The sequence below is a fragment of the Jaculus jaculus genome, chromosome 7, assembly GCF_020740685.1.
Source record: "Jaculus jaculus isolate mJacJac1 chromosome 7, mJacJac1.mat.Y.cur, whole genome shotgun sequence".
NCBI lineage: Eukaryota > Metazoa > Chordata > Mammalia > Rodentia > Dipodidae > Jaculus > Jaculus jaculus.
In genome coordinates, this window is record NC_059108.1 from 18941382 (window position 1) to 18965658 (window position 24277).

The 24277-nt window shown below is 37.9% G+C and overlaps 1 protein-coding gene across 12 annotated transcripts in view; it reads right to left on the reverse strand.

Moving 5' to 3' along the window:
- Positions 1 to 24277, reverse strand: part of Supt20h (SPT20 homolog, SAGA complex component) — a 39484-nt gene that overhangs the window by 7878 nt on the left and 7329 nt on the right. For 10 of the 12 annotated variants that reach the window (XM_045155497.1, XM_045155498.1, XM_045155495.1 and 7 more), the window contains exons 7-23: positions 24110 to 24213; positions 23607 to 23723; positions 23419 to 23472; positions 20339 to 20478; positions 18592 to 18748; positions 18439 to 18495; positions 15145 to 15216; positions 13444 to 13601; positions 12302 to 12328; positions 11693 to 11725; positions 9832 to 9949; positions 9602 to 9704; positions 9315 to 9461; positions 7407 to 7476; positions 6172 to 6305; positions 2261 to 2316; positions 1554 to 1688 (exon numbers count right to left, since the gene is read on the reverse strand). In XM_045155497.1, the coding sequence (XP_045011432.1) occupies positions 1554 to 1688; positions 2261 to 2316; positions 6172 to 6305; positions 7407 to 7476; positions 9315 to 9461; positions 9602 to 9704; positions 9832 to 9949; positions 11693 to 11725; positions 12302 to 12328; positions 13444 to 13601; positions 15145 to 15216; positions 18439 to 18495; positions 18592 to 18748; positions 20339 to 20478; positions 23419 to 23472; positions 23607 to 23723; positions 24110 to 24213 (1682 nt within the window). Of the gene's footprint in view, positions 1 to 1553; positions 1689 to 2260; positions 2317 to 6171; positions 6306 to 7406; positions 7477 to 7564; positions 8424 to 9314; positions 9462 to 9601; positions 9705 to 9831; positions 9950 to 11692; positions 11726 to 12301; positions 12329 to 13443; positions 13602 to 15144; positions 15217 to 18438; positions 18496 to 18591; positions 18749 to 20338; positions 20479 to 23418; positions 23473 to 23606; positions 23724 to 24109; positions 24214 to 24277 lie in introns of those variants that run through there. The other 2 variants (XM_045155496.1, XM_045155505.1) reach the window with 2 other exon arrangements.

Consider the following 24277-nt stretch of genomic DNA (forward strand, 5'->3'; position numbering starts at 1 on the left):
AATTTTTTAAGCATAGAATACTCTTTCAAAGAAAGTACTAGACCTTCTTACCAGCAGAGTAACTCATGAAAATACCAGGAATACATATAAAGGAAAATGCTCTATTATATGAATGGTATGAATATCTATGAACAAGAAATTCAGGATTAGGCAGGTTGAACAAGACTGTAAAATTCAGGATCAATATATAACAATCAGACTTGGACCTGGGTATGAGGCACACACCTCTAATTCTAACACTAAGGAAGCTAAAGCAGCAGGATGTGAATTTGGGGCCTACCTGGGCTAAAATCCTGTATATTCCTAACAGAGCTAATTAAAATATCAGAACTTCTAATTACTTAAAAGTGAACAATAACAACTCCTCAGGCATAAATATAGTGTGTATATATATACACTAAACCTCACAAAATCTGCATTTTAGCCTATGTAGTAGCAGAAGACTCACTTAATAAAGGAAAGCAATTATTCCCTGTGATAGCTAATTCCTAGCTGTCAACTTGATAGGGTTTAGAATCACCATGGAAACAAACCTCTGGTCAAGCCTGTGAGGAGTTATTTTGATTGATTTAAGAATGGCTCAGGATTGGAGCAATGTGTAAGCATGAGGACCTGAGTTTGATCCCCAGCATTCACAGACAAAACTGGAGGTGGCTGTGGAAGAGGGAGAGGAGGATATCCTCCTCTGGCTGCTGCACGTATGTGCACAGGGCAAATGCATCTGCAGACATGGGCAGATACCATGCACAGACACAGCAAAACTAACCAACCATTCTAAATCCAACACAGTAACGTGTATTTTACCAAAGTTCAATAAATTGGAAGAAAGCTTCTTAATGATTTTATCAGCCATGCAACCCTTAATGTTAATGAAGAAAGTAGTTTTGAATGTGCCCCTTCTAAAACCTGAGGAGACTTGGGGAGAAGGATTGGTGGAGAACATTTTTTAACTGTGAGCTAAGAGAAACTTGGAAGGTGGACTCAGAATTCTAAAGTACAGTCAAGATTCAGGAAAACCCACATCTTCTACTACTTTGGTTTGCTGAACTTCTTATTCTGTTTGGCAGTGTATGGATTTGCTTTTGTGCATGCTTCCACTGCCTCACACTTCACGACAACAGAGACAGCTCTACTCCAACAGCAACAAAATCCTACAGGCACAGGATGATGACTAATTAGAATACACAAGAGAAATATCTTGTTCTTCCATTCATGGTATGGCTAGGTGAGTTAGTTATCCACATGGGGTTCCTCTGTGAAAGATGGAAACATCACCTATATTACAGTAAATGATAGCTACTACTATTATGTATTTTCTTTTTCGAGGTAGGATCTCACTCTAGCTCAGGCTGACCCAGAAATCACTATGGAGTCTCAGGGTGGCCTCGAACTCATGGTGATCCTCCTACCTCTGCTTCCCCAGTGTTGGGATTAAAGGCATGTACCACCATGCACAGCGACAGCTACTACTTTTAATAAAGAGAACCATCACCTGAGATACTCATTCCAACAAACTGAAAAATGTGTCCTAAGTTCTGTAATAAAAACCATACCTGACCACCTGGCTGTTGACTAGAAGACGTTGCCTGCTGAGGCTGTTGTGGGGCACACTGAGAGCGCTGCGGCGGTGGCGGCGGCGGCGGCGGCTGTGGCTGCAGGGTGTTAAAAATGAGTGAACCACCAGGAAGCTATTCAGAATTTAAACAAGAATCAATTAGCCACCTTTACATTACTTTCATGTCAATGTTTAAATTTCTTTATTCTGCAAATATGAATGGATAATTTACTATGCATGTGGTACTATTCTAGGCACAAGGAAATAGAAAAAAAGAAGGGCTGGTAGTGTAACCCAGTAAGGGTCTGGGTTCAAGGCCCAGCACTCAAACAAGTACTACTTACACAAAAGCTAAACAAACAAGTTGCCTGCCATTATGAATATATTTAGAAATAACTTAAAAAATTTTTATTTACTTAAGAAAGAGGGAGGGAAGCCGGGCGTAGTGGCGCACGCCTTTAATCCCAGCACTTGGGAGGCAGAGGTAGGAGGATTGCCATGAGTTCAAGGCCACCCTGAGACCACACAGTGAATTTCAGGTCAGCCACACAAAGGGACCACACAAAGGGAGCAGTAAATACACCCTGTAAGAGTCTGTTTAGACAAGACTTCAACATTAGAAGTGTTTACATGTACAAATATACTTTGTGGAGAAAAAAATCAGAATCTAAAAATTTTAATGAAAGGGAGTGTTTTCAAGTTTACCTGGAGTAGATTTAAAGGGCTGAGACTTGAAGTATTTTTTAAACCAAATGGTACACCTGTTAAATAAAACTAATGGTTATAATGGATCAAAAGTATTATCCATGAAAATAATTTATCCTTTTAGTATGTAAAAATGTATTTTATATATTTTTTTCTACAGATGTGTTTATTTTCCATATTTAAACCATCTTAAAAACAAAAGCATTTCTAGTATATTTATCAATATTGAATTTTATTCAAGATGTAGAGTGCTAGATATAAACCGTTTATTCCAGAAACTTTTACTATTTTGACTGTTGGATGGAAAAAGTAGTGGACACCATGGTATAACATAATAACCACTGTTGTGCAAATACACTTCAAGTGCTGGCATTTTCCAGCTACACAGAATAAATATCAACATCACCATCTCTAAAGCAATGATGTGTTGCTGCTGCTGCTGCTTGTTTTATAATTTTTATTTTTTTGTGGTAAGGTTTCATTCTAGCCCAGACTAACCTGGAATTTACTCTGTTAGTCCTAGGCTGGCCTCAAACTAATAGCAATCCTCCTTCCTACCTCTACCTCCTGAGTGCTAGGATTGAAGGTGTGTGCCACCATACCTGGCTTTTTAAAATTTTTGTAGAATGTTAAAGAATGCTGAATTTTGTAAGGATCAAAACCAGTGTCAGGAAACAAAACCCTGTTAATTCTGAATTTACTCCTAAAAATCTGGATCTTAAAGCCAGGGATGAGGCAACACTTTTTGTTAAAAATCACCAATGGAACTGGGGAAGGATGGCTCAGTTAGTGAAGTGCTTGCCATGCAAGCATGATGGCTTGAGTTTGCATCATTGGCACTCATGTTTTAAAATACCAGGTGTGAGCCGGGTGTGGTGGCTCACGTCTTTAATCCCAGCATTTGGGAGGCAGAGGTAGGAGGATTGCCATGAGTTCGAGGCCACCCTGAGACTACACAGTGAATTTCAGGTCAGCCTGAGCTACAGTGAGACCCTACCTCGAAAAAAATAAAATAAAATAAAATAAATAAATAAAATGCCAGGTGTGCCAGCACAAGCCTAACAACTCAGTGACGGTGAGATGGAACAGGAGAATCCTTAAGGCAGGTTGGCTAACCAGTGCAGTTGAACTGGTGAGCTCCAATACCAGGCTTGGTGCAAGACTTTGCCTCAAAAAAGGTGGCCAGTAACTAAGAAAGATGCCCAACATGTATTTTTGACCACACACACATGAACACAAAACCTGCACAAATGTGTGCTCATACACGGACACACACACACGGTGGCTTGATGAGCCATATATAGCCTATGATGCCTATTTGTTTCTTCTCTCTTTTTTAAAACTATGTCCTTGAAAGATGTGGAAAGCAGGCTGGGGGCACGACTCCGTGGATAAAGCCCTTGCTGCCCAAGCCCGAGTGTGAGTTCGGATCCTAGGCCCCATGTAGAAGCTGCAAGCAGTGGCAGGCTTCTGCAGGCCTACAGGTCTGCTAGCAGTGAATGAGAACGAGAGACTTGGACTCAAAAGGAAGCAGAAGGCAAGGCCTGGTACTCTGATCTCTACACATGTGCCCACACTCATTTATGAACAGGGGTACAAGCACACACCTGACGAAACCATTCTTAGCATAAACTACAATGGGTTACAGTTTGCTGACCTTGATCTCAAAGTATGTTTATATTGTGGTCATTAAGATAATACATCAAGCTGGGTGTGGTGGCACACACCTTTAATCCCAGCGCTTGGAAGGCAGAGGCAGGAGGAGGGCCATGAATTCGATGCAACCCTGAGACTACATCATGAATTCCAGACCAGCCTGGGCTAAAGTAACAGGCTACCTCGAAAAAGAAAAAAAAACATCAATTTGAAGAAAATTAAAAATATATCTAGGCCTGGTACTGTAGTGTGTCATCTGTAATCCTAACAATTTTGAGTTAGAGGCAGGAAGATCAGGAGTTCAAGGTCTCCTTTGTTATATAGGAGTTTGAGGCCAGCCCATGCCACATGAGACTCTGTCTCGGAAAAAAACCACACAAGCAAACCCTAAAAGTATAGTCTCTCAGTATTTATTAAAACAAAAATGAAGCTGAGCATGGTGGCGCATCCTTTAATCCCAGCACTCGGGAGGCAGAGGTAGGAGGATCGCCATGAGTTTGAGACCACCCTGAGACTACATAGTGAATTCCAGGTCAGCCTAGGCCAGAGTGAGACCATACCTCAAAAAATAAAATAAAATAAGAGATGCAGGAAAGTCACATGTGATGCTATCCAAGCCTTGAATAAGAAAATTTAAAAATATAATTAGATTATAACAAAATTAACATACCTTGCTGGACAAATTTATTAAAACAACTGTGTACCTATTTAACTTCTAATTGCTACTCATGTCATAAAGGAGGGCACCCCTGTGTTGCTTTCTGACTTACTAAAGGTACTTGAAGATGCCATTCATTTCTCCCAAAGACCAACTGAGATTCTTATTTTCATATTTTAAATTTATTTTTGAGAGAGAGAATTGGTGCAGTAGGGCCTTAAGCCACCTCGAATGAACTCCAGAAACGTGTGCCCCTTGTGTACATGTGTAACACTGAGTGCCTGCATCACTGTGTGTCTAGCTTACATGGGACCTGGAGATTTGAACATGAGTTCTTAGGCTTAGCAGGCAAGCGCCTTAACCGCTAAGCCATCTCTCCAGCCCTTATTTAGATTTTAAAGTGGATGAAAGTAAGACTAAGGGAGAAAATTAAGTGGCTTGTGTAAAGACAGAAGCGGGACCTCCACATAACTGGTACTATTTTACACATGCATATCGATATTCACATGTAAATATCTACTTTCTCATTAAAATAAGAACATCAACCCTATTTAGGAAATCACAGCAACATGTTTAAATTTTATTCTTAGGATCTCCTAACTCCAGAAAGCTAAGGATGAAATTTTCTATGTTGTCTTTCTTGTTAAAACCTTTCTTCAACAGTAAGAGAATGGATTATTACAAAATATTACAACACATTCATTTACAGAGAATCAAAAAAACAGTACAATTGGTTTCAACTACTTTCTAGCATATGTAGTAGTAACTATTACAAGACCACTACCACAATAAATGATGGCAACATATACTTCTGAATGCTTGTTATGCCTCAGGCTTTAGCCCTTTATCTATATGGACTCATCCAATCCTATGGCTGTGAGGCAGATTACTAATGCTATCCTATATGGACTCATCCAATCCTATGGCTGTGAGGCAGATTACTAATGCTATCCTTCCTCATTTTGTTTCTCATGAAAATCAGGTACAAAAAAACTTCCAAAGATTACAAAACTAGTGAAGTAACCAACTAGAATTAAAATGGACACCGTTTGGTTCTAGAAGCTAAGTTTTTAACTATTAGGTTATGATGTCTCTTATATAATAACATACATGTTCAAACTACAATTATTTTCTCTGGACTATGATATTAATAGGAATAATGTTAACAAAAATATTTTTTTTTGTTATTGAAAAATACTTACAAATTTAAGTTTAACAAGTTTCTCCCTAAAGGTATATTGAGGGTGGTTAATTCTAGATCAGAACAAAAAAGGTCCTTAAAATATGTGGGGTAAAATACTTTATGAACAGACATTAAATGTCCTTAGTTATATGCTTAGTAATCCTATGGCTAGTTATGGTGTCTCGTGGCAGTAATCCCAGCACTTGAGAGGTCAAAGCAAGGGGACCAGTTTCATGTCATCCTGGCTATATACTGAGTTTAATGGCCAGCCTGGGCTATATGAGAACTTGTTTCAAAAGCCAAAAAGTAAAGAATAAATAGAGCACAAAAGTAAAAACTGTCGAGGTTTAAATAACAATTTCACTTTGGCATGCACCTGAAGTGTTTTAGAGCAGTTATTTCTAGTACTCTGACCTGCTGGAGAAGCTGTCTGCATGGCACTCAGCAAGGCACTTGGTAACAGACCCCCTGAGGGCAGAAGTCCGCTCAGGGCCATTTCTGCAGGACTTATGGCACCAGTGTCACAACTCGTCAAAGCTTGGGCTCCACTACAAGAGAATGAGACACAGCATCATGCCTGCACTGCAGAAGGAACAATCAGCCACAGAGTTACTCAGATTAGAAAGCAAACTATAAAAAAACTGATATTTTGGTTGTCAAATCAGTTTCCAGGCTGCGGTTCATTTCAATGTCCAAACATGACAGGTTGGCTAAAAGTGGCAAGCTATATTAATATATTTTTAAGTATAATTGGGAAAAGAAAAGCACTAACCAGGGGACTAGAAGATGGGAACAGGAGAGAAACAACATCTAGGTGACTATCAAAGTATCTGAGTGGAGGACCTGGGTGTATTACTAAAATTCAAAGACACATGTGAGGCAGCTACTCTGCATATCTAAACTATTATCGTTCAGCCTAATAAGGATGTGTCCTTTTTTCAAAAAAACATTTATTTTATTTTATTTTTTTTTTATTTTTAAATTTATTTATTTGAGAGCGACAGACACAGAGAGAAAGACAGATAGAGGGAGAGAGACAGAATGGGCACGCCAGGGCTTCCAGCCTCTGCAAACGAACTCCAGACGTGTGCGCCCCCTTGTGCATCTGGCTAACGTGGGACCTGGGGAACCGAGCCTTGAACCGGGGTCCTTAGGCTTCACAGGCAAGCGCTCAACCGCTACGCCATCTCTCCAGCCCAAAACATTTATTTTTATATTTGTTATTAATTAATTTATTTGTTAGAGACAGGGAGAGAGAGAGAGAGAATGAGTACACCAGGGTCTCTAGCCATTGCAAACGAACTCCAGACGCATGTGCCACCATATGCATCTGGCTTACATGGGACCTGGAGAATCGAAGCTAGGTCCTTAGGCTTCACAGGCAAACACCTTAACCACTAAGCCATCTCTCCAGCCCAAACATTTGTTCTTGATCTTACAAATAAAACTATTCATCTAAAAAGTAAAGTCAGAACTGGGCATGCTGGCATGTGCTTTTAATCCCAGCCCTGGGAGACAGAGGTAGGAGGATCACCGTTAGTTTGAACCACTCTGAGAACAAAGTGAATTCCAGGTCAACCTGGGCTAGAGTGAAACCCTACCTTGGAAAAAAAAAAAAAAGTAAAATCAGAGTATTAAGGTGAACTTACCAAACAGAGCTCACTACATTGATGAAGTTAAGTCCAGTAGAGTTTGCCATGACCTGGGTGGCCGTGGTTCCTGTAGTTATAGATGTTACCATGGTGGAAAGAGGAATGGTTGTTACAGGCATTGCCTGGCTCAGAGACCTTTGCTGCTGAGCAAACTGAGTTAACAAAGTGGGCTGAGGGGTGAAGCCTGAATCTTGGGGAGTTGGGGTAGCTGAAGGGATACTAGGAGTTGAGCTCTGAGCATCAGGAGAGTGTGGGGTCGATGAAGGGGTTGGTGTAGGAGAAGATGGCTTAGGAGTTCCAGATCCTGCTCATTGAGAAAAATAAAAATGGCTAGTTTGTTATAAATGGCCTGTCCTTTAAAAATAAGGTTAACGGAATCTTACTTAGCACTGACAAATTTGATCCATTTTTTTTTAAAGCAGTTAGCTGCAAGTGTTAATCTCTATACAGGAGTGTTGCTACACTCAATTACAATTAAGGATGCAGTATATCACCTAAAAAACCCCAGCAGAAACACTATTACAATAACAATGAAGATATACATTTGTATTCTACCACAATACCTACTTAAAAAAGTTAGTTTTTTACATGATGCCTTTGGCCTAAAAAGTTGAAAAAGAATTTAATTTTTGTTATTTACAATTTTACTAACTCAAGACTTCTTACAAAAAATACTGCTTACTTAGTGTAAGAGTCTGAGATAAACTGTGGACATATTTCCTAAGTTATACATTATTAACAAGCATACTTGGCGCCTAGATATACATGTTTCACTCCTAATTTATCCTGACAAATTTGCAAAGAATACAGCAGTCATTTGATAGATAATACTGCATCTTTAACAGTAACTGTGTACTTCGGCTTTATGTAGAATGTATAGAAAATTGTTGTGAATGAAGTATGCACAGTTTATCACTAAAAAAAAACAAAAACAAAACAACAAAAACAAAAAATAAAACCAGAAAAGTAAAACCAAAAGCTCTGGAGGTGTTTTCTTTTTTTAGCTTTCATGTCCTGCAGAAAGAAAGGAAAGAAATGTGAATGTCCAGAAGCTGCCACTCAACCCTTACTTAAAGTAACAACTGGCACAGTAGATGACCATAATCGATACCCACAACATCACAAGTGTGAAGACGTTCAGAAAAGTTACGTCATTTTCTTTGTGCAAAACAAGAAGGCAGAAAAATTACACCTTTTGAGCTATCAAGATGATGTTTATATCTAATGCAAAGACCATCCTATCACTGTGCAGTTCAGCATATACCAGTTATCTATTAAAAAAAACTGAAAAAAACTGGGTTTTCCCCAAATTAGCACCTAATTTCAGATATTAATTTGAAGAAATTCTCTGCAACCAAATCTAGTATTTTTAGAACTACTTGATATTTAAAAGTATTGAGTAGTAAAAATTATATTTTAGTATCTTCAGATCATCACATTTTAGCAATGACAACTTATAGATGAGAGCTTTGGACATACTGGTTTTTGGTTTATTTTATTTCAACCTAGGAACTAGGTAGTTTCTTACACATATAAAGACCAGACCTCACCAATTCCTCTTATGGCATTGCTTTCTCATCAGCTATATAGTTTACATAAAATGTAAAATCATCATAGGGTACACTGAAATAAAAATATTTTGGAATTTTTTCCCCCAGATTACTTCTTAAGGAGGTACATAGGTTACAAGTGTAAAGGAAAGGTATACACAGAGTGCATACACAGACACCGAACAATTACGATAAACATCTAACACACACAACCAAGCACTCTGCCTGATGCTGCTCATGACTTCTGGCATACAATACATTCAGATTTCATTACTCCCAGGCTGGAAAAAAGCTGTCCTAAACACTAATGCAAAAGTTTATGAACATTTAACAAAGGATTTATATTCTGACTCACTCTGTGATGAGCTGGCGGGTGACAGAGCAGCCGGAGAAAGCATGCTAACTTGACTGAGATCCACAGACGACTTCCGAGAAAGACTTGGCTTAGAAGGAGTTGGAGACTGAAGAAAGCTGCTGGCCTGCTGTGCTGTAAAATAGTTACCTGGAAGAGTATAGCAATGATCTACTACTCATAAAAACAAAGTTCTGTGAACTATCACAGAAACAATGAGAAAAAATTTAGAGATGACTGCATGACACTTCCTATTCTAGATTACAGAAAACTAAGGATTGATTTAATACCTGTGGAACCACTTCCTGAGCTCGAAGGAAGTTTGATGGGTGGTGGTCGATGTTTTACTCCTTTTCCCAAAACTGATGACTGCACTGACACGGTCTCGGGCTGCTGAAGAGTGACATTAAAGGGACTCATTAAAATTACAATGTCACTCCTAGATGAAGACAACTTTTCTCTGCAAAGTGCTCTTCGCAGTTGCTAAGAGACTGTCACAGCACAGCTATATATAACATACTTCTGTTTCTTTGCCTGGAGAAGGCTGACTGAGACTGGCAGAGCCACTAGAACAGTGTGACATCTTCACTGGACATTTGGCTTCATTCTGGACCAATTCCTGGTACTGATTAACTACCCTGAAATATAAGGAAAAACAGAGGTAGTACATAGTGCCTACTTAAAGACAAATTTATTATCTAGAAAATAAGTAACTATTACCAGAAAAACAGTTCATTAAATTTAACACAAAAATTACAGTTAAGGTGTTTTATCTTTATCTTTGTGTTAAAAGTGTTGCCTTCCCCCCACAAAGTGCTGGGGAGCCAAACCCAGGGTCTAAACATACATTCTTGTCAGGCATAGTGACTACAATCCAACAGGCTGTAGGGAGGCAAAAATGAAGGCATTGAGTTCAAGGCCAAACTGAGTGACATAAGGAAATTCTGCCACAAAAAAGGGAGGTGGGGTGGGGCAAGCGTAGGGAGAGAAGAATTCTTTTAATCCTGTCAATAATAAAGTAATGCTCAAAACCTTTTGCTAATTGTGCTAAGTGTATCTGAAGAAACATTTACAATAACTAATTTCTAATACAGAAACTGTAGGGATATTTATACTTAACCAGCCAATGAAATTTCTCATTTGCCTTTAAGATTTGCATTGAGTTCCACCTTGATCTTCCACAGATGGTTAAATGTTCATATTATAACAAAACTATACTTTAAACATTAGTGTTTATTTTCTTTATCTTTATGAAAATTCATCCTAGGTAATAAAATATCAAGCAAACACAATTGTGTTTATGCCCACAATTTTCATTCCATGAAAGTGATTAACATTTTCATGTGTCATACATTTTCACTGTTTTTCTTTTTTTTCTTTTAAGAATAGGTAGGATTTGGAGCCAGGTGTGGTGGCGCACGCCTTCAATCCCAGCACTCAGGAGGCTGAGGTAGGAGGATCACTGTGAGTTCAAGGCCACCCTGAGACTACATAATGAATTCTAGGTCAGCCTGAGCTAGAGTGAGACCCTACTTCAAAAAATTTTAAAAAATAAGAATAAGTTGGATTTTAGTGTTTACAAACACCTTACAGGGCTGGAGAGATGGCTCAGTGATTAAGATGCTTACTTTCAAAGCCTAACCGCCAGAGTTCAATTCCCCAGTACCCACATACAAGCTAAATGCACAAAGTGGCATGTGTATCTGCAGTATCTAGAGGCCCTGGCATGCTCATTCTCTGTCTCTCTCTTACTTGCAAATAAATAAATACAACGTTTAATTTAAAAAAAAAAAAAAGAAACAAAAAAGCTGAGCATGATGGCACACGCCTTTAATCCCAGCACTCTGGAGACAGAGGTAGGAGGATTGCTGTGAGTTCGAGGCTACCCTGAGACTACATAGTGAATTCTAGGCCAGCCTGGGCTAGAGTTACCTCAAAAGACCAAATAAATAAATAAAAATAAACCCATCTGGGCTAGAGAGATGGCTTAGCAGTTAAGGTTCTTGCCTGTAATGCCAAAGGAACCAGGTTCAATTCCCCAGAACCCATGTAAGCCAGATGCACAAGGTAGTGCACATGTCTGGAGTTAGCAGTAGCTGGAGGCCCTGACACGACCATTCTCTCTCTCTCTCTCCCTCCCTATTTCAAATAAACAAACAAAAATAAAAAAATTAAGAAAACAAAAACCTTACAGATTTTCTCACTGATTTAACATTTAAGACCTAAAATATCAAATGATATTATGTTCCTTTAAGTTAATGCAATAACAAAATAAATGTTAATGACTCCTAACACAAAACTTTCTATCCTAGAAGTGTGCAAAGGTTTTCATATCCATTCTGATCACAAAGAAAGATAAAAACTTTTTTTTTTTTTTTTACCTTTCAGCATCTGTCTTTGACCCAATAACAAACCTAAAATGTTGGAGAGAAGAAGAGCTGTTAGATATGTGTGTCTTAAGAAGCTCTGAGCATACTGCTGAAGTCTTGTTAGTTCAGTCAAAGGTATATAATTTATATTATGCTCTAACTAAATATATTATATTCAGAGTGAAAGAAATGTCACAGAAGTTCATAACAATAGCATGAATTCATTTAAAGTTACCAATATATACCATTAAACATAACAAAACATATTTAAGCTTAAGAAATAATGCTCAAGCTTCACATGCATTATGAAATAATTAACTTAGAGATTTACCTTCTCATAAGATTTTTCAGAACATAATCTAGACTAAAATACAGTAAGTACTCACAGTTTGTCCCTTTAGCAAATAACTGAACTATTGCTGTAAACAAGCCTCTGGCCTTCCACTCATCTTTTAATTCTGGAAATCATAGTTATCAACTAATGATAGAACCTTGTAATTATTTTAGACAAGCAAGATAGTTTGTATTGTCAATTCAAACAAATACCTTTAATAAGTCTTTTTAAAAAAAGTTTGACATTATGACTTAGATTAAAATATTAAATTTTATTTTTTTAATTACCAATTAGAATGATCATCTGTAGAAGAGCTGAAAGATAAAATGCAAAAAAAAAAAAAAAAACACAGGGTTAACACAGTTCAAACTTAAACATCACTTACTAATTAGGAATATAGAAGAATGAAGGCAAACAAATCATGAAGCATTTCTGCAGCAACTCCCTAACATAATGGCAAAACTATTTAATTTTTGTTCTGCCATAGGAGTGACCTGAATCTCATTTTTCACAAGGGAACACGTTATACCCTTGTGCTCTGGAAAAGTTAAATACGTATAATGACATATGTGTCTTTTGGGGTTATTCTTGAAATATCATCAATTAAAGTTAAAATTCTCTGACAGCTGTTAGCTAAGGAATCTCTGCTACCATCTCTTCCTGTTGCCTTTTGCCTAGGTATTAGTGAAATTATTCTTTAAAGCCCACCTTTCTGTACTAAATTCAATTCATATTTCAGTAAAAGCTTTAACAACAATTTGGCAAAGACCTGACTTTTGTCTTTTTCTGAATTTTACTTTTTCAAAACAGTATCATTATTTTTTTTACTATTTGTTTGAGAGAGAGAGAACAGAAGAGAAAAAGAGGCAGATACACAGAAAGAGAGAATGGGCACACCAGGACCTCTAGCCACCACAAACAAACTCTAGACATGCACATGACCCTTGTGCATCTGGCTTACATGGGTCCTGGGGAATCAAACCAGGGTCTTTAAGCTTTGCAGGTAAATGCCTTAACCACTAAGCCATTTCCCCAGCCCTCAATATTATTTATTTAAAAAAACACTAATAATAAAACTGACCATAAAAACACAACTAAATGCTTGTGTTTGGTACTAAAAACATGTAATACATGCATTTTGGAACCTCAACTACATAAATTGCCAACATAAATATACCAAGAATGCCTTTTAAAGCTAGCATAAAATCAATTACACCATGGGCTTTTAAAAACAGAAATCACTATTATAATAAACAACTTAGATAACACGATAACTGCATTTTAGCTTACTCAGATCCACTGCCAAAATTAGCTGATCTATTTAACTAACAAATTAATACCTAAAGGAAATTTATATTCATTAATAGTTCACTAGTAGTTGCTAAGTAGATTTTGGATGCCTCATTTTCCAATATTTGACAGAACTCACTGGGATGGAGACATCTGGTTGTCACTTTCTTCATCTGCTTTACAGGGCTGTATTTTACCATAGTAAAGTGGGTCACCAACAGATTGTAAGATAGTTAGCCTTGTTTTCTGATATTGATTACCAGCTTCACATTCAAACACATAATCATCTTTTACATCCTGAAAAAATAAAAGAACATTCCAAATAATATCTTGTCATGTAGGCAAGCAATTAGAATTAGTAAAAATTGGTCTGGCGTAATTACGCCTGGCACTATAGACATGTTTAATAGCAGATAAACGAATAAAGCTCAGGATTATACTTTTTCTTTTAAATAAAAAGCATTAACACACACTATGATAACAACACATCCCACAGTTAACAATACTTTATCTTCACATTAGAGGTAAGGGGACTGAACACAACTGCTTGAAATCCTCTAGCCTGTCACCTAAGCCCTCCCTCATGCTGTCCTGATCTCCACGTTTGACAGGACTCCAAAAACTCTTTTAATATTTATTTATTTGAGAGAGATAAAGAACATTAGGCACACAGGAAGAGAGAATGGGGGCCCAGGCCTCTTGCCTCTGAAAATGAGCCCCAAATGTCTTGTGCGTCTGCTGTTACATGGGTACTGGGGAATCAAAGTCAGATCTTAGGCTTTGCCGGCAAGTGCCTTAACTGCTGAGTCATCTCCCCAACCCCTAAAAAGAAGTATGAAAGAATTTCATAGCATTTGACATATATATTGCAAATACCTAATAATTTTAACACAACCTGACAGCAGATATGTTTTGGGCATTAGTCATATATATGAAGCTGTATATGTACAAAGTATTGTTTTATTTTAGACCTAGGACTGATCTAATATATTATGCCAATTTCTCCCTTTAAGATATTATTATTACAATGAGAAAATTAAAATATTTTCATTAAGAGATATCTTTAAGCCACATATGGTGGCCCACACCGGTAATACCAGGAGACAGAAGCAAGAGAATGGCCGTAAGTATGAGGCCAGCTTGGTCTGTATAGTAGGCTCCAAACTTAGAGAAACCCTATCTCAAAAAGACAGACACCTTTAAAAGAATGTATTAAATGGAAAAAGAAAACAAAATATGTAACAAAAGTAAAAATGCAGGGTTTTTTTTTTTTTTGAGATAAGGCCTCACTATGGTAACCCAGGCTGATCTCTAAATTTGTGACTCAACAAACAAATAAATAAATAAATAATCTGTAACTTGCCTGCCTTAGCCTCTCTAGTTTTAATGACAGCATATCATTAGTTTACTAATTTCTTTTCCCAGTGTCTTCAACAGATCCTCCTCCTGACCCTGCTACAAAGAGCTGAGACTGCAGCTGAGCCCAATTTCTAAGAATGCGGTTCTGCATTGAAACTGCTGTTTAAAGTGAAGACCAAACTTAAAACAACTATTTCTTCTTGCAATTCATGGGAATCCCAAGATCCATTAAAAAAGTTGCACATTAAAATCAACTATATGTTTAATAAATTCAGATGCTAGGTTATAACAGTTATCATTAGCTCAGGCTAATGGCACACAGCTACAATCACAGCCCTTGGGAGACAGAAGAATCAATACATCAAGGTCATCTGTGGTTATGTTCCTGGCCAGCGTGGGCTACATGAGCAGCTGTCCAAAAAAAGCTAAAACTTACACAAACAAATATAATTAGTAAAAGAGACTAGTAACGATTACTTACATGGGCTGGCCAGACTGTTGGTTGTGAGTCATCAGATTTGATAGATTTTTCTACTTTGGCATATTTTTCCACCTAATCAATTTAGGCACCAGATAAAATGGAATCAGTATTTTGACCAAAGAATCTATCTATATAACTTAAAAATACAACATAAGGGCTGGGGAGATGGCTTAGCAGTTAAGGCACTTGCCTGCAAAACCAAAGGACCCAGGTTCTATTTCCCAGGACCCATGTAAGGCAGATGCCCAAGGTGGCGCATGCATCGGGAGTTCATTTGCAGTAGCTAAAGACCCTCTCCCACCCCTCTGTCTTTGCTTCTTTCTCTCTTTTGAAAATTTTTTTTCATTCTTATTTATTTATTTAAGAATGGCAGAGAGAGAAAGAGAGAGAATGGGTGTGCCAGGGCCTCCAGCCTCTGCAAACGAATTCCAGATGCGTGTGCCCCTTGTGCATATGGCTAACGTGAGCCCTGGGGAACTGAGCCTCGAACCGGGGTAATTAGGCTTCACAGGCAAGTGCTCAACCACTAAGCTATCTCTCCAGCCCTTTCTCTCTTAAAATATTTTTTTCAAAAAAATACAACATAGTTGTTAACACAAGAATTACTTACATTTAAGAAGTTTAAAACTCTCTAAATATGCACAATTAAAATTCTGGTATGTTCAATTAATAAAACTAGAATTTCAGGGGCTACATATACGAATCAGTGGGTAGAGAGCCTGCCTAACATACACAAAGCTCAAATTTGATTCTCAGCAGCACATAAAACTGAATGTGGCGCTACAAGTCTATGATCCCAGCACTTGGGAGGTAGAGACAAGAGGATAAGGAGTTCAAGGTCATTGTCAACTACATAGGAAGTTGCAGTCCAGCCTACTTTACAGTAGACCCAGCTTAAAAAACAACAACAGGGCTGGAGAGATGGCGTAGCGGTTAGGCGCTTGCCTGTGAAGCCTAAGGACCCCGGTTTGAGGCTCGGTTCCCCAGGTCCCACGTTAGCCAGATGCACAAGGGGGCGCACGCGTCTGGAGTTCGTTTGCAGAGGCTGGAAGCCCTGGCGCGCCCATTCTCTCTCTCTCCCTCTACCTGTCTTTCTCTCTGTGTCTGTCGCTCTCAAATAAATAAATAAAAAAATTAAAAAACAACAACAACAACAACAAAAAAAACCCAGTTGGAAATTTTTTCAGTTACTACACGAACAGAATAAACTCAGTTGCTTTTGTGGATAATATTTCTTATTTCTTATTTCATGTCCTTTAGGAAAAATGTCAGAGAGGATCAGAAATTTTAGTAGTTTTTAATAGCACAATAATTGTTAGTAAATAAAACTGAGAAGAGATAAAGAACACACAGTATTGAGGCTGATAAAAATGTTCCAATGGCTTCTACTTTCTATTCAGATTTACACCACATATTTTATCTCCTAAGAACCTGTGTAAACCAAACTTTCCCCTTCTTGGTAACCAGTGTTGAGTAATTCAGGGCTGGTGGTATAGTTCACTGGCAAAATGTACACTTGGCTGAAGAGATGGCTTAGCAGTTAAGACTTGCGAACCCAGGTTCCATTCCTCGGTACCCACGTGTGCCAGATGTACATGATGGCACATGCATCTGGAATTTGCAGTGGCTAGAGGCCCTGGTGTAACCATTGTCTCTCAAATAAATACATAAATACATACATAAATAAATAAATAAATAAAAATAAAATATTGAAAGAAATGTACACTTAAACACACAAAGCTCTGGGTTTAAACTTTAGCACCAAAAAAAAAAAAAAGAAAAGAATTCAATTTCACTTGAGTACTTATTAAAAGTACAGATGTTTGCATATTCTATTTTTAGATTTTTATTTTATTTTATTTATTTATTTGAGAGTGACAAAGAGTCAGAGAGGGACAGGGAATGGGTGCACCAGGGCCTCCAGCCACTGCAAACTAACTCCAGATGTATGCAACACCTTGTGCATCTGGCTTACGTGGGTACTGGGGAATTGAGCCTTAAACCAGGGTCCTTAGGCTTCACAGGCAAGCATTTACCTGCTAAGCCATCTCTCCAGCCCCTATTTTTAGACGTTTTTTAAAAATTTGTTTTCATATTCTAGAGCTCCTCAGAAGGTCTAAACTGAAACTTGAAATCTGTATGTCTAACAGACATCTGATCCTTTTGATGAGCTACACTGAGAACCATCATTATTAGGGCCTTGCTAATAACATAGTGGTCTGTGGACCAACTAGGGCCTTGGAAAATGGTCGCATTTCAGTGCCCAGACTTGCTAGGATTGACTATTTAACAAGCGATTTATTCCTATGTTCAGGTGTGGGAAATGCTGCACTGGACAACCATTTTGCCTTCTAAAGCTAAATTTTATACAATTGACCCTAAACATCTATTCCTAGGCTATGTTCCCTGAGGGCCACTTATGCCAAAGGCAATAATGTGGCTTTCTTCCTTGAGCTGTACACACAGTCTGATGATGATTTTGGCTCTGTAGATTAAAACAGAAGAGAAAACAACAACATTGTAATCATAGTACATGTGCTTGCTAAGGAAGACTGGCCAAAAAAGTGACAAAAGAATTGAGTGAATAATAAAAAAGAAAGAAGACAAATGTATCTTTCACCAGTTATGCATTTACAAGTAAGATCAGCAAATTGCCCAGTGTTCCTAATTTTGCCATGGCTCCAGTGTTTAAATCATTCAATTTAACCAGGTGAGGAAATAAGAATTACAAGGAAATTATAAAGAAATACTATGGAAAAAGACAGAGGCATTTCATAAACAATATGTAAAACATACTGTATTTCTTCCACATTTTGAAATCATTTTCATTAATCCTACTATAAACACAGAAATATACTTCAGTGTTTTATTTTCATGTACCTGAAGCTAAGCACAGTGGCCACCCTGTCACCTCTAGACTTAAGAGGCTGAGCAGGAGGAATGCCCTCAGTGTGAGGCTACTATGTGCTACAAAGTGAGTTCCAGGCCAACATCAGCTAAAGCATGAGATCCTGTCTCAAACAAGGGTGCACTGGTACAAACTGGTTTTCCCAGCTCTCAGGAAGCTGAAGAAGTAAGATAGGAGAACTGCTCCAGATAGGCTACATAGCAAAACCCTTTCTCAATAAAATAAAATCACCACTACCTTTTACAACCAAATCTGAAGACCACACAGCTTCTTAACATACGCAGTTGATTTAAAATTATCTTTACTTTCTTTTTTCATGACACTAGCTATCCAATAATAACATTTAGGAACTGCTATACAAAAAAATATTTCATGAACTGACTTACATCCACTTCAGAAGGTACGGCCAAATTACAGGGACTCCGTTTCCACATATCTACACACTGAAAAATTACAAGCAGTTTACATATTATATCAAAAATGTAAAAGCAAACAAGCTTTTTGGTTTAAAAAGCTCTGTTTAAAAAATATATACTTACATTTCCTGCTTTAGAAATTTTGAGGTCATAATGCTGACCTGCTTTCCTTTCCTTTCTTTTTTGTAAGAAATCAAGTAATTTCAATTGGGGGGGAGGGGGGCAATGAGACAGATCCTGTTGCCGATTCAAAGAGGACCTGGAATACCTCTTGAAGCACCTAAAATAGTAAAAAGGTTTAAGCTCAACAAAGCATAGGATCACGTGACTTAAGGTATTGGTAAGAGACCTGGGGAAATGTAGCCAGAGACTTCTTATGGTTGATACTGAGTTGTACATGGACTTACTTCACTATTTTGAAAGCTGTATCCTTTCTCTGATTATACTCTTACATAGTATAATTATACGATTTAGAAAATGGGTACTTTCTGGAACCCTTTCAAATGTGAAGTTATAAGGTAGATAACAAATTATTAATCAAAAAGTAGTTGGTTATAAGCCAACTTTAACTATTGTCCAAAATAATATGCATTCTTTTTTATAAGTTTAGCTTTCTTTTTTTGGTTTTTCAAGGTAGTGTTTCACTGTGGCTCAGGCTGACCTGGAATTCACTATGTAGTCTCAGGGTGACCTCGAACTCATGGTGATCCACCTACCTCTACCTTCTAAGTGCTGGAAGGTATGCCTAGCTTCCTTTTCTATTATTTATTTATTTACTTATTTGACAGAGAAAGAGAGAAGAGAGAATAGGCACACCAGGGCTTCCAGCCACTGCAAATGAACTCCAGACACATGCATTCCCTTCTGCATCTGGCTCCTGGGGAATCAAACCTGGATCCTTTGGCTTTGCAGGCAAATGCCTTAATCGCTAAGCCATCCCTTCAGCCCTTAAGTTTAGATCTTATTATAGAGCTTATAGAGATAGAGCTTGTAGATCTTAAGAGAAAGAAAGAATACAGAGCCCCTCTTCCCTGAGGAGGTGGGGGCAGGATCCAGAAACTGGAAAGCTTTGCATTATTTTATTAAGTAGAAGAGGTAGATAAAACATTTGGAGAAAAATTACCATGATATGAAAAAGACATTTAGGGGCTGGGGATATAATGTTTCCAGTTATCAAAAATTAAACTGGGGCCGGGTGTGGTGGTGCACATCTTTAATCTCAGCACTTAGAAGGCAGAGGTAGGAGGATTGCTGTGAGTTCAAGGCCACCCTGGTACGACATAATGAATTCCAGGTCAGCCTGGGATAGAGCAAGACCCTACCTCAAACAAGTGAAAAACTGAATAAAAATTAAAATTAAAATTAAAAAATTAAACTGGGCTGGAGAGATGGCTCAGTGATTACAGGGACTTGCTTACAAGGCCTGAAGGGCTGGGTTCAATTCCCCAGTATCCACATAAAGCCAAATGCAGAGTGGCACATGTACCTGGTGTTTGCAGTGGCAGTTCACCCCTACTCACTCACTTGCTCTCTCAAATAAATAAATAAAAATATTTAAAAATTAAACAAAAACAAAACTGGTTACCCAGTGTCAAGAAGTAATGTAGAAATTCTCTTTGTCCATTTATGGTCTTTTCTCAGTCTCACTTATCTCTGTTAGGCAGATGATAAGCTTACAGGCAGTTAGCTCTTTAAAAGAATGCAGAAAATACAGAGCAACACAGACTACTTTTTAAAAACCACAGTACAGAAACAATCCAAGTCTATTAAAAATCTCATTTTCAAATTTAACAAAATTACTTACACTTTGGAAAAAGATACTGTGGTCAGCAAAATTTCAAGCCACAGTCACACAAATGTTGACAGTTACCGTTTCATCGGGCGTGTGTTCATCTTCTGCCTGTTGTAGAGCAGTCTGTTCGCAGTGCAGGCCACCGCTACAGAAGGATCAAGGCACAATGGCTCGGCTGTTGCCAGAATTAGCTGGCTCTCAAGCAGAAGTCTATCTTCCTGGTCGTTGAAGAGTGCACGTCAGTACCTGATACATATCACTAATCTAGAAATGTGCCCTGGAACTCTGTTAAGCACTAAAGTAAAATGTAATTCAAGTCTGAACATTAGTATGTAAGCTTTAGAAATGACAATATAAAAAATATTTCTAAAGGAAACACATTAATGTGTATACAATGTGAAATAATAATGTAAAATAATGTGAAAGAGCACACATGTATCAATTCTGTACAAATGTTTACTGAAGACCTTACTAGATATTATGCTAGGTTCTCAGATTTGGGGACAGAGCAAACAACAAAGCAGACAAAATCCTGTTCTCCCAAAACTTGTGCAGTGTTTAAGTTAATTGAAAAACATTGATTGCATTCTGCTCCACTGTAACAAAAATCTAATAATGCCAAAATCCAAAACACATCAAGGCTTTTTACTGATTCTACATAGTTGTTTTACTAAATCTTATTCTTTTTGCTCACTGCTTAAAATATCCTAATAGCCAAGCAAGTCAATAATGCTGAATAATTTTTTTTTTCAAATAAATAGCCTCAATAGTATCATTCAGCTCTGTCATGGAAGCTAGAACTATGTATTGACACTCAGTTTCATTCAATGCCATGCCCACAATTTCTCTGTGCTGGCTTTGTTGGAATAATTCACATCTGAGATGTTAAAGTCCTTTCTTTACCTGGGGAACGGTGGCATCTACTGCTAAGCATACCTCTACTATCCAGCAGATTTACATTCAGCCCATTATCCACAGAATATATTTTCAGTTTCAACTGCATCTAATGAAAGGATTACTACATATTTTAGCTTTTCTTAAGCATCTTTATAATTCTATATTCACTTCTTGAATATTTTTTCTGTGTTCATACACCCAATTTGTTAAATTTTACTTATTTAACTATTTTAGCCAGTTGCTTCTCATCAAATCACAGATTTGTTTTTGTTTTAGTATTCCCTGAATTCCCTATGAACTGCTAGATAGATGGAGAAGACTGATCACAACTAGACTTTTCATTCCTTATTGGTATGACCTTATACTCTATTCTCTGCCTTGCATCAAAGTAACAGGCACATAATAACCAACTGTCTCACTTTCAGATCACTAGAGTTTATCAGATCTCTGAGCTGTAAAGTTTTCGGTAAACCTCTCTTCTGACAGTCTTTGCATCAAACCGTGACTGCTGCCTAAACCTGTTACTTTATAAGACCTCCAAACTAATAACATATTTTTAATCCCATCACTTTTTGTGCTTATTGGCTAGAGTTTCCTAAATTTTTTGCCCCTTCAGTTTTGTTTTTTAATTTTTTTAAAATTATTTATTTATTTATTTGAGAGTGACAGACACAGAGAGAAAGACAGATAGAAGGAGAGAGAGAGAATGGGTGCACCAGGGCTTCCAGCCTCTGCAAGTGAACTCCAGACACGTGCACCCCCTTGTGCATCTGGCTAACATGGGACCTGGGGAACCAAGCCTCGAACCAGGGTCCTTAGACTTCACAGGCAAGCGTTTTAACCGCTAAGCCATCTCTCTAGCCCCCCCTTCAGTTTTTGTTTGGCTGCCCAAAATGCAGTTTATACAGGATGGCAGAGTAAATATAGGCTTTCCTTTACTAATTTTCAGCTTAAGAAATTTATGCCCCAATATCATCCATGTTGACCAATGTAAATTTGTCCTTTTTGGTTTTTCAAGGTGGAGTTTCTCTCTAGCCCAGGCTGACCTGGAATTCACTATGTAGTCTCAGGGTAGCCTTGAACTCACAGCAATCCTCTGACCTCTGCCTCCTATGTGCTGGGATTAAAGGCATGTGCCACCATTCCTGGGGTTTGTCTTTGAATATTAAAAGCCTTTAACCTTATTACAAATAAAAAATTCATAGCCTAAACTAAAAACAACACTAACTGTGGATAAAGTGAATCTTTAACCACATTTCAGAGGAGCACAATTTTCTTTATTGATATTCTATTGGACTTGGCAGTAACTTCTCTCCACAGCAGCAGATACTCTTGTGACTGGGAATCATACTTGACTGAACTAGAACTAGTGGGGTTAATACACTATCACCCAGGGAAAGGCAAGTTCTGTTATGCCAGTTATACTGGTACATGCCTATCATCTTAGCACTTAGGAGGCTAAGGCAATAGTATAAATTTCCAAGCTAACTTGAGCTACAGAGACTGTATCAAAACAAAATGGCTCAGTGCTTCAGTCCTCCTGTCCCAAGCATGAGGGCATGAAACCACCTGAGTTAGATTCCCCAACACCCAAGTAAAGCAGCGGGGTGTGGCCACCCACTTCTGTAACCCCAGTCCTGTAAGAAGCAGAGAGCAAAGAATCACCGTAGGTCCTCTCAAAAATGGCAAGTTCCAGAATCAGTAAGACTCTGTATTAGTGAAATAGAGGGGATACTAGATGTTCTCCCCTGGTTTCCATATGCACATGCAACTGCACACACACGTGCACACATCCCACACACATGCAAACAAAAAAAGAGAGAGAGAGAGAGAGAGAGAGAGAGAGAGGGAGAGAACCAAGTGTGGTGGCACATGCCTTTAATCCCAGCACTTGGGAAACAGAGGTAGGGGGATCGCCATAAGTTCGAGGCCACCCTGAGACTACACAGTGAAGTCCAGGTCAGCTGGGGCTAGAGTGAAACCCTACCTCGAAAAAAGAGACAGAGAGAGAGAGAAGCTAGGCCTGCTTTAGCATCCAGGGTGAAGGTTATTTTTATCTTTTGCTTGACCCTATCATGGCTGCAAGCAATTGGGGTCCTTGAGATTACTGCATGCATGCAGATTAACTTCTAAAGCTCATAAAGCTAGCTTACTTTTTTTTTTCACATAACTGTCCATCATAATATATAAAGAAATAACGTAACTTTTGCTCAATATTTCACCCTATTTGTTTGCCTACTTGTGATTAAAAAAGAACTAACCTGGGTCCATTTATGATTATCACTTGTTATTGAATGAACATCACAGATTAAAGTCTGTAAGATACAAAAAAAATTAAAACACTTATGCATAGTACATATATATATATATATATATATATGAAGACATTTAGTAAATAAGAACCTGATTGAAATCAAAAGATTGTGCTTCCACATTAAGCATTTCATACCTGCATGGTTGGACGTAAGAGAATGTGCCTACTTTGGTAGCCAGGAGATTTCATATTGCTGGACTGTCTATAGTCACGTATTTCTGCTATGACACATCCACAATGAAAAATATTAACCTGTTTGGAATAAAAAACATTCAGGTAAATCTCATTTTTCAAAAGCCTAAGTAATTGAGTTTGTTCACATTCTTTACATTCTGATAAACTACGTTTAGCCACTCACCAACTCCTCAAGGCACTCAAATAAAATATTTTCAAATGTGACATTCACATCCTTCATTAGCTATACTGAGCAACTACGATGTACATAATGTGCCAAATGTTACCTAGCATGTATCAGGTCAGGTCAGTTTGTGCTAGAGTAAGACTCTACCTCAAATTAAAAAAGCAAACAAACAAATAAAATAAAATAAAAAGTTTATGCACATGTTAAAAGTTCACAAACATAAACACACACCAAATGCCACTGTGCTGAGCAGTGCATTTTAAATAGAGACTTTTACCTGAGATTTTTCAAGGAGATCAACCAAAATAGGAGGCAATTCTTCTGCATCTAAGTATTCAAGCAATTCCCCTTCTTCATAAGGCAGTCGAATGGTCTCAGAATCTTAAAAATTTTAAAGTTTTGAAGACTGAGTAAATTCACCAAAAAGTTAGGGAAATATTTACAT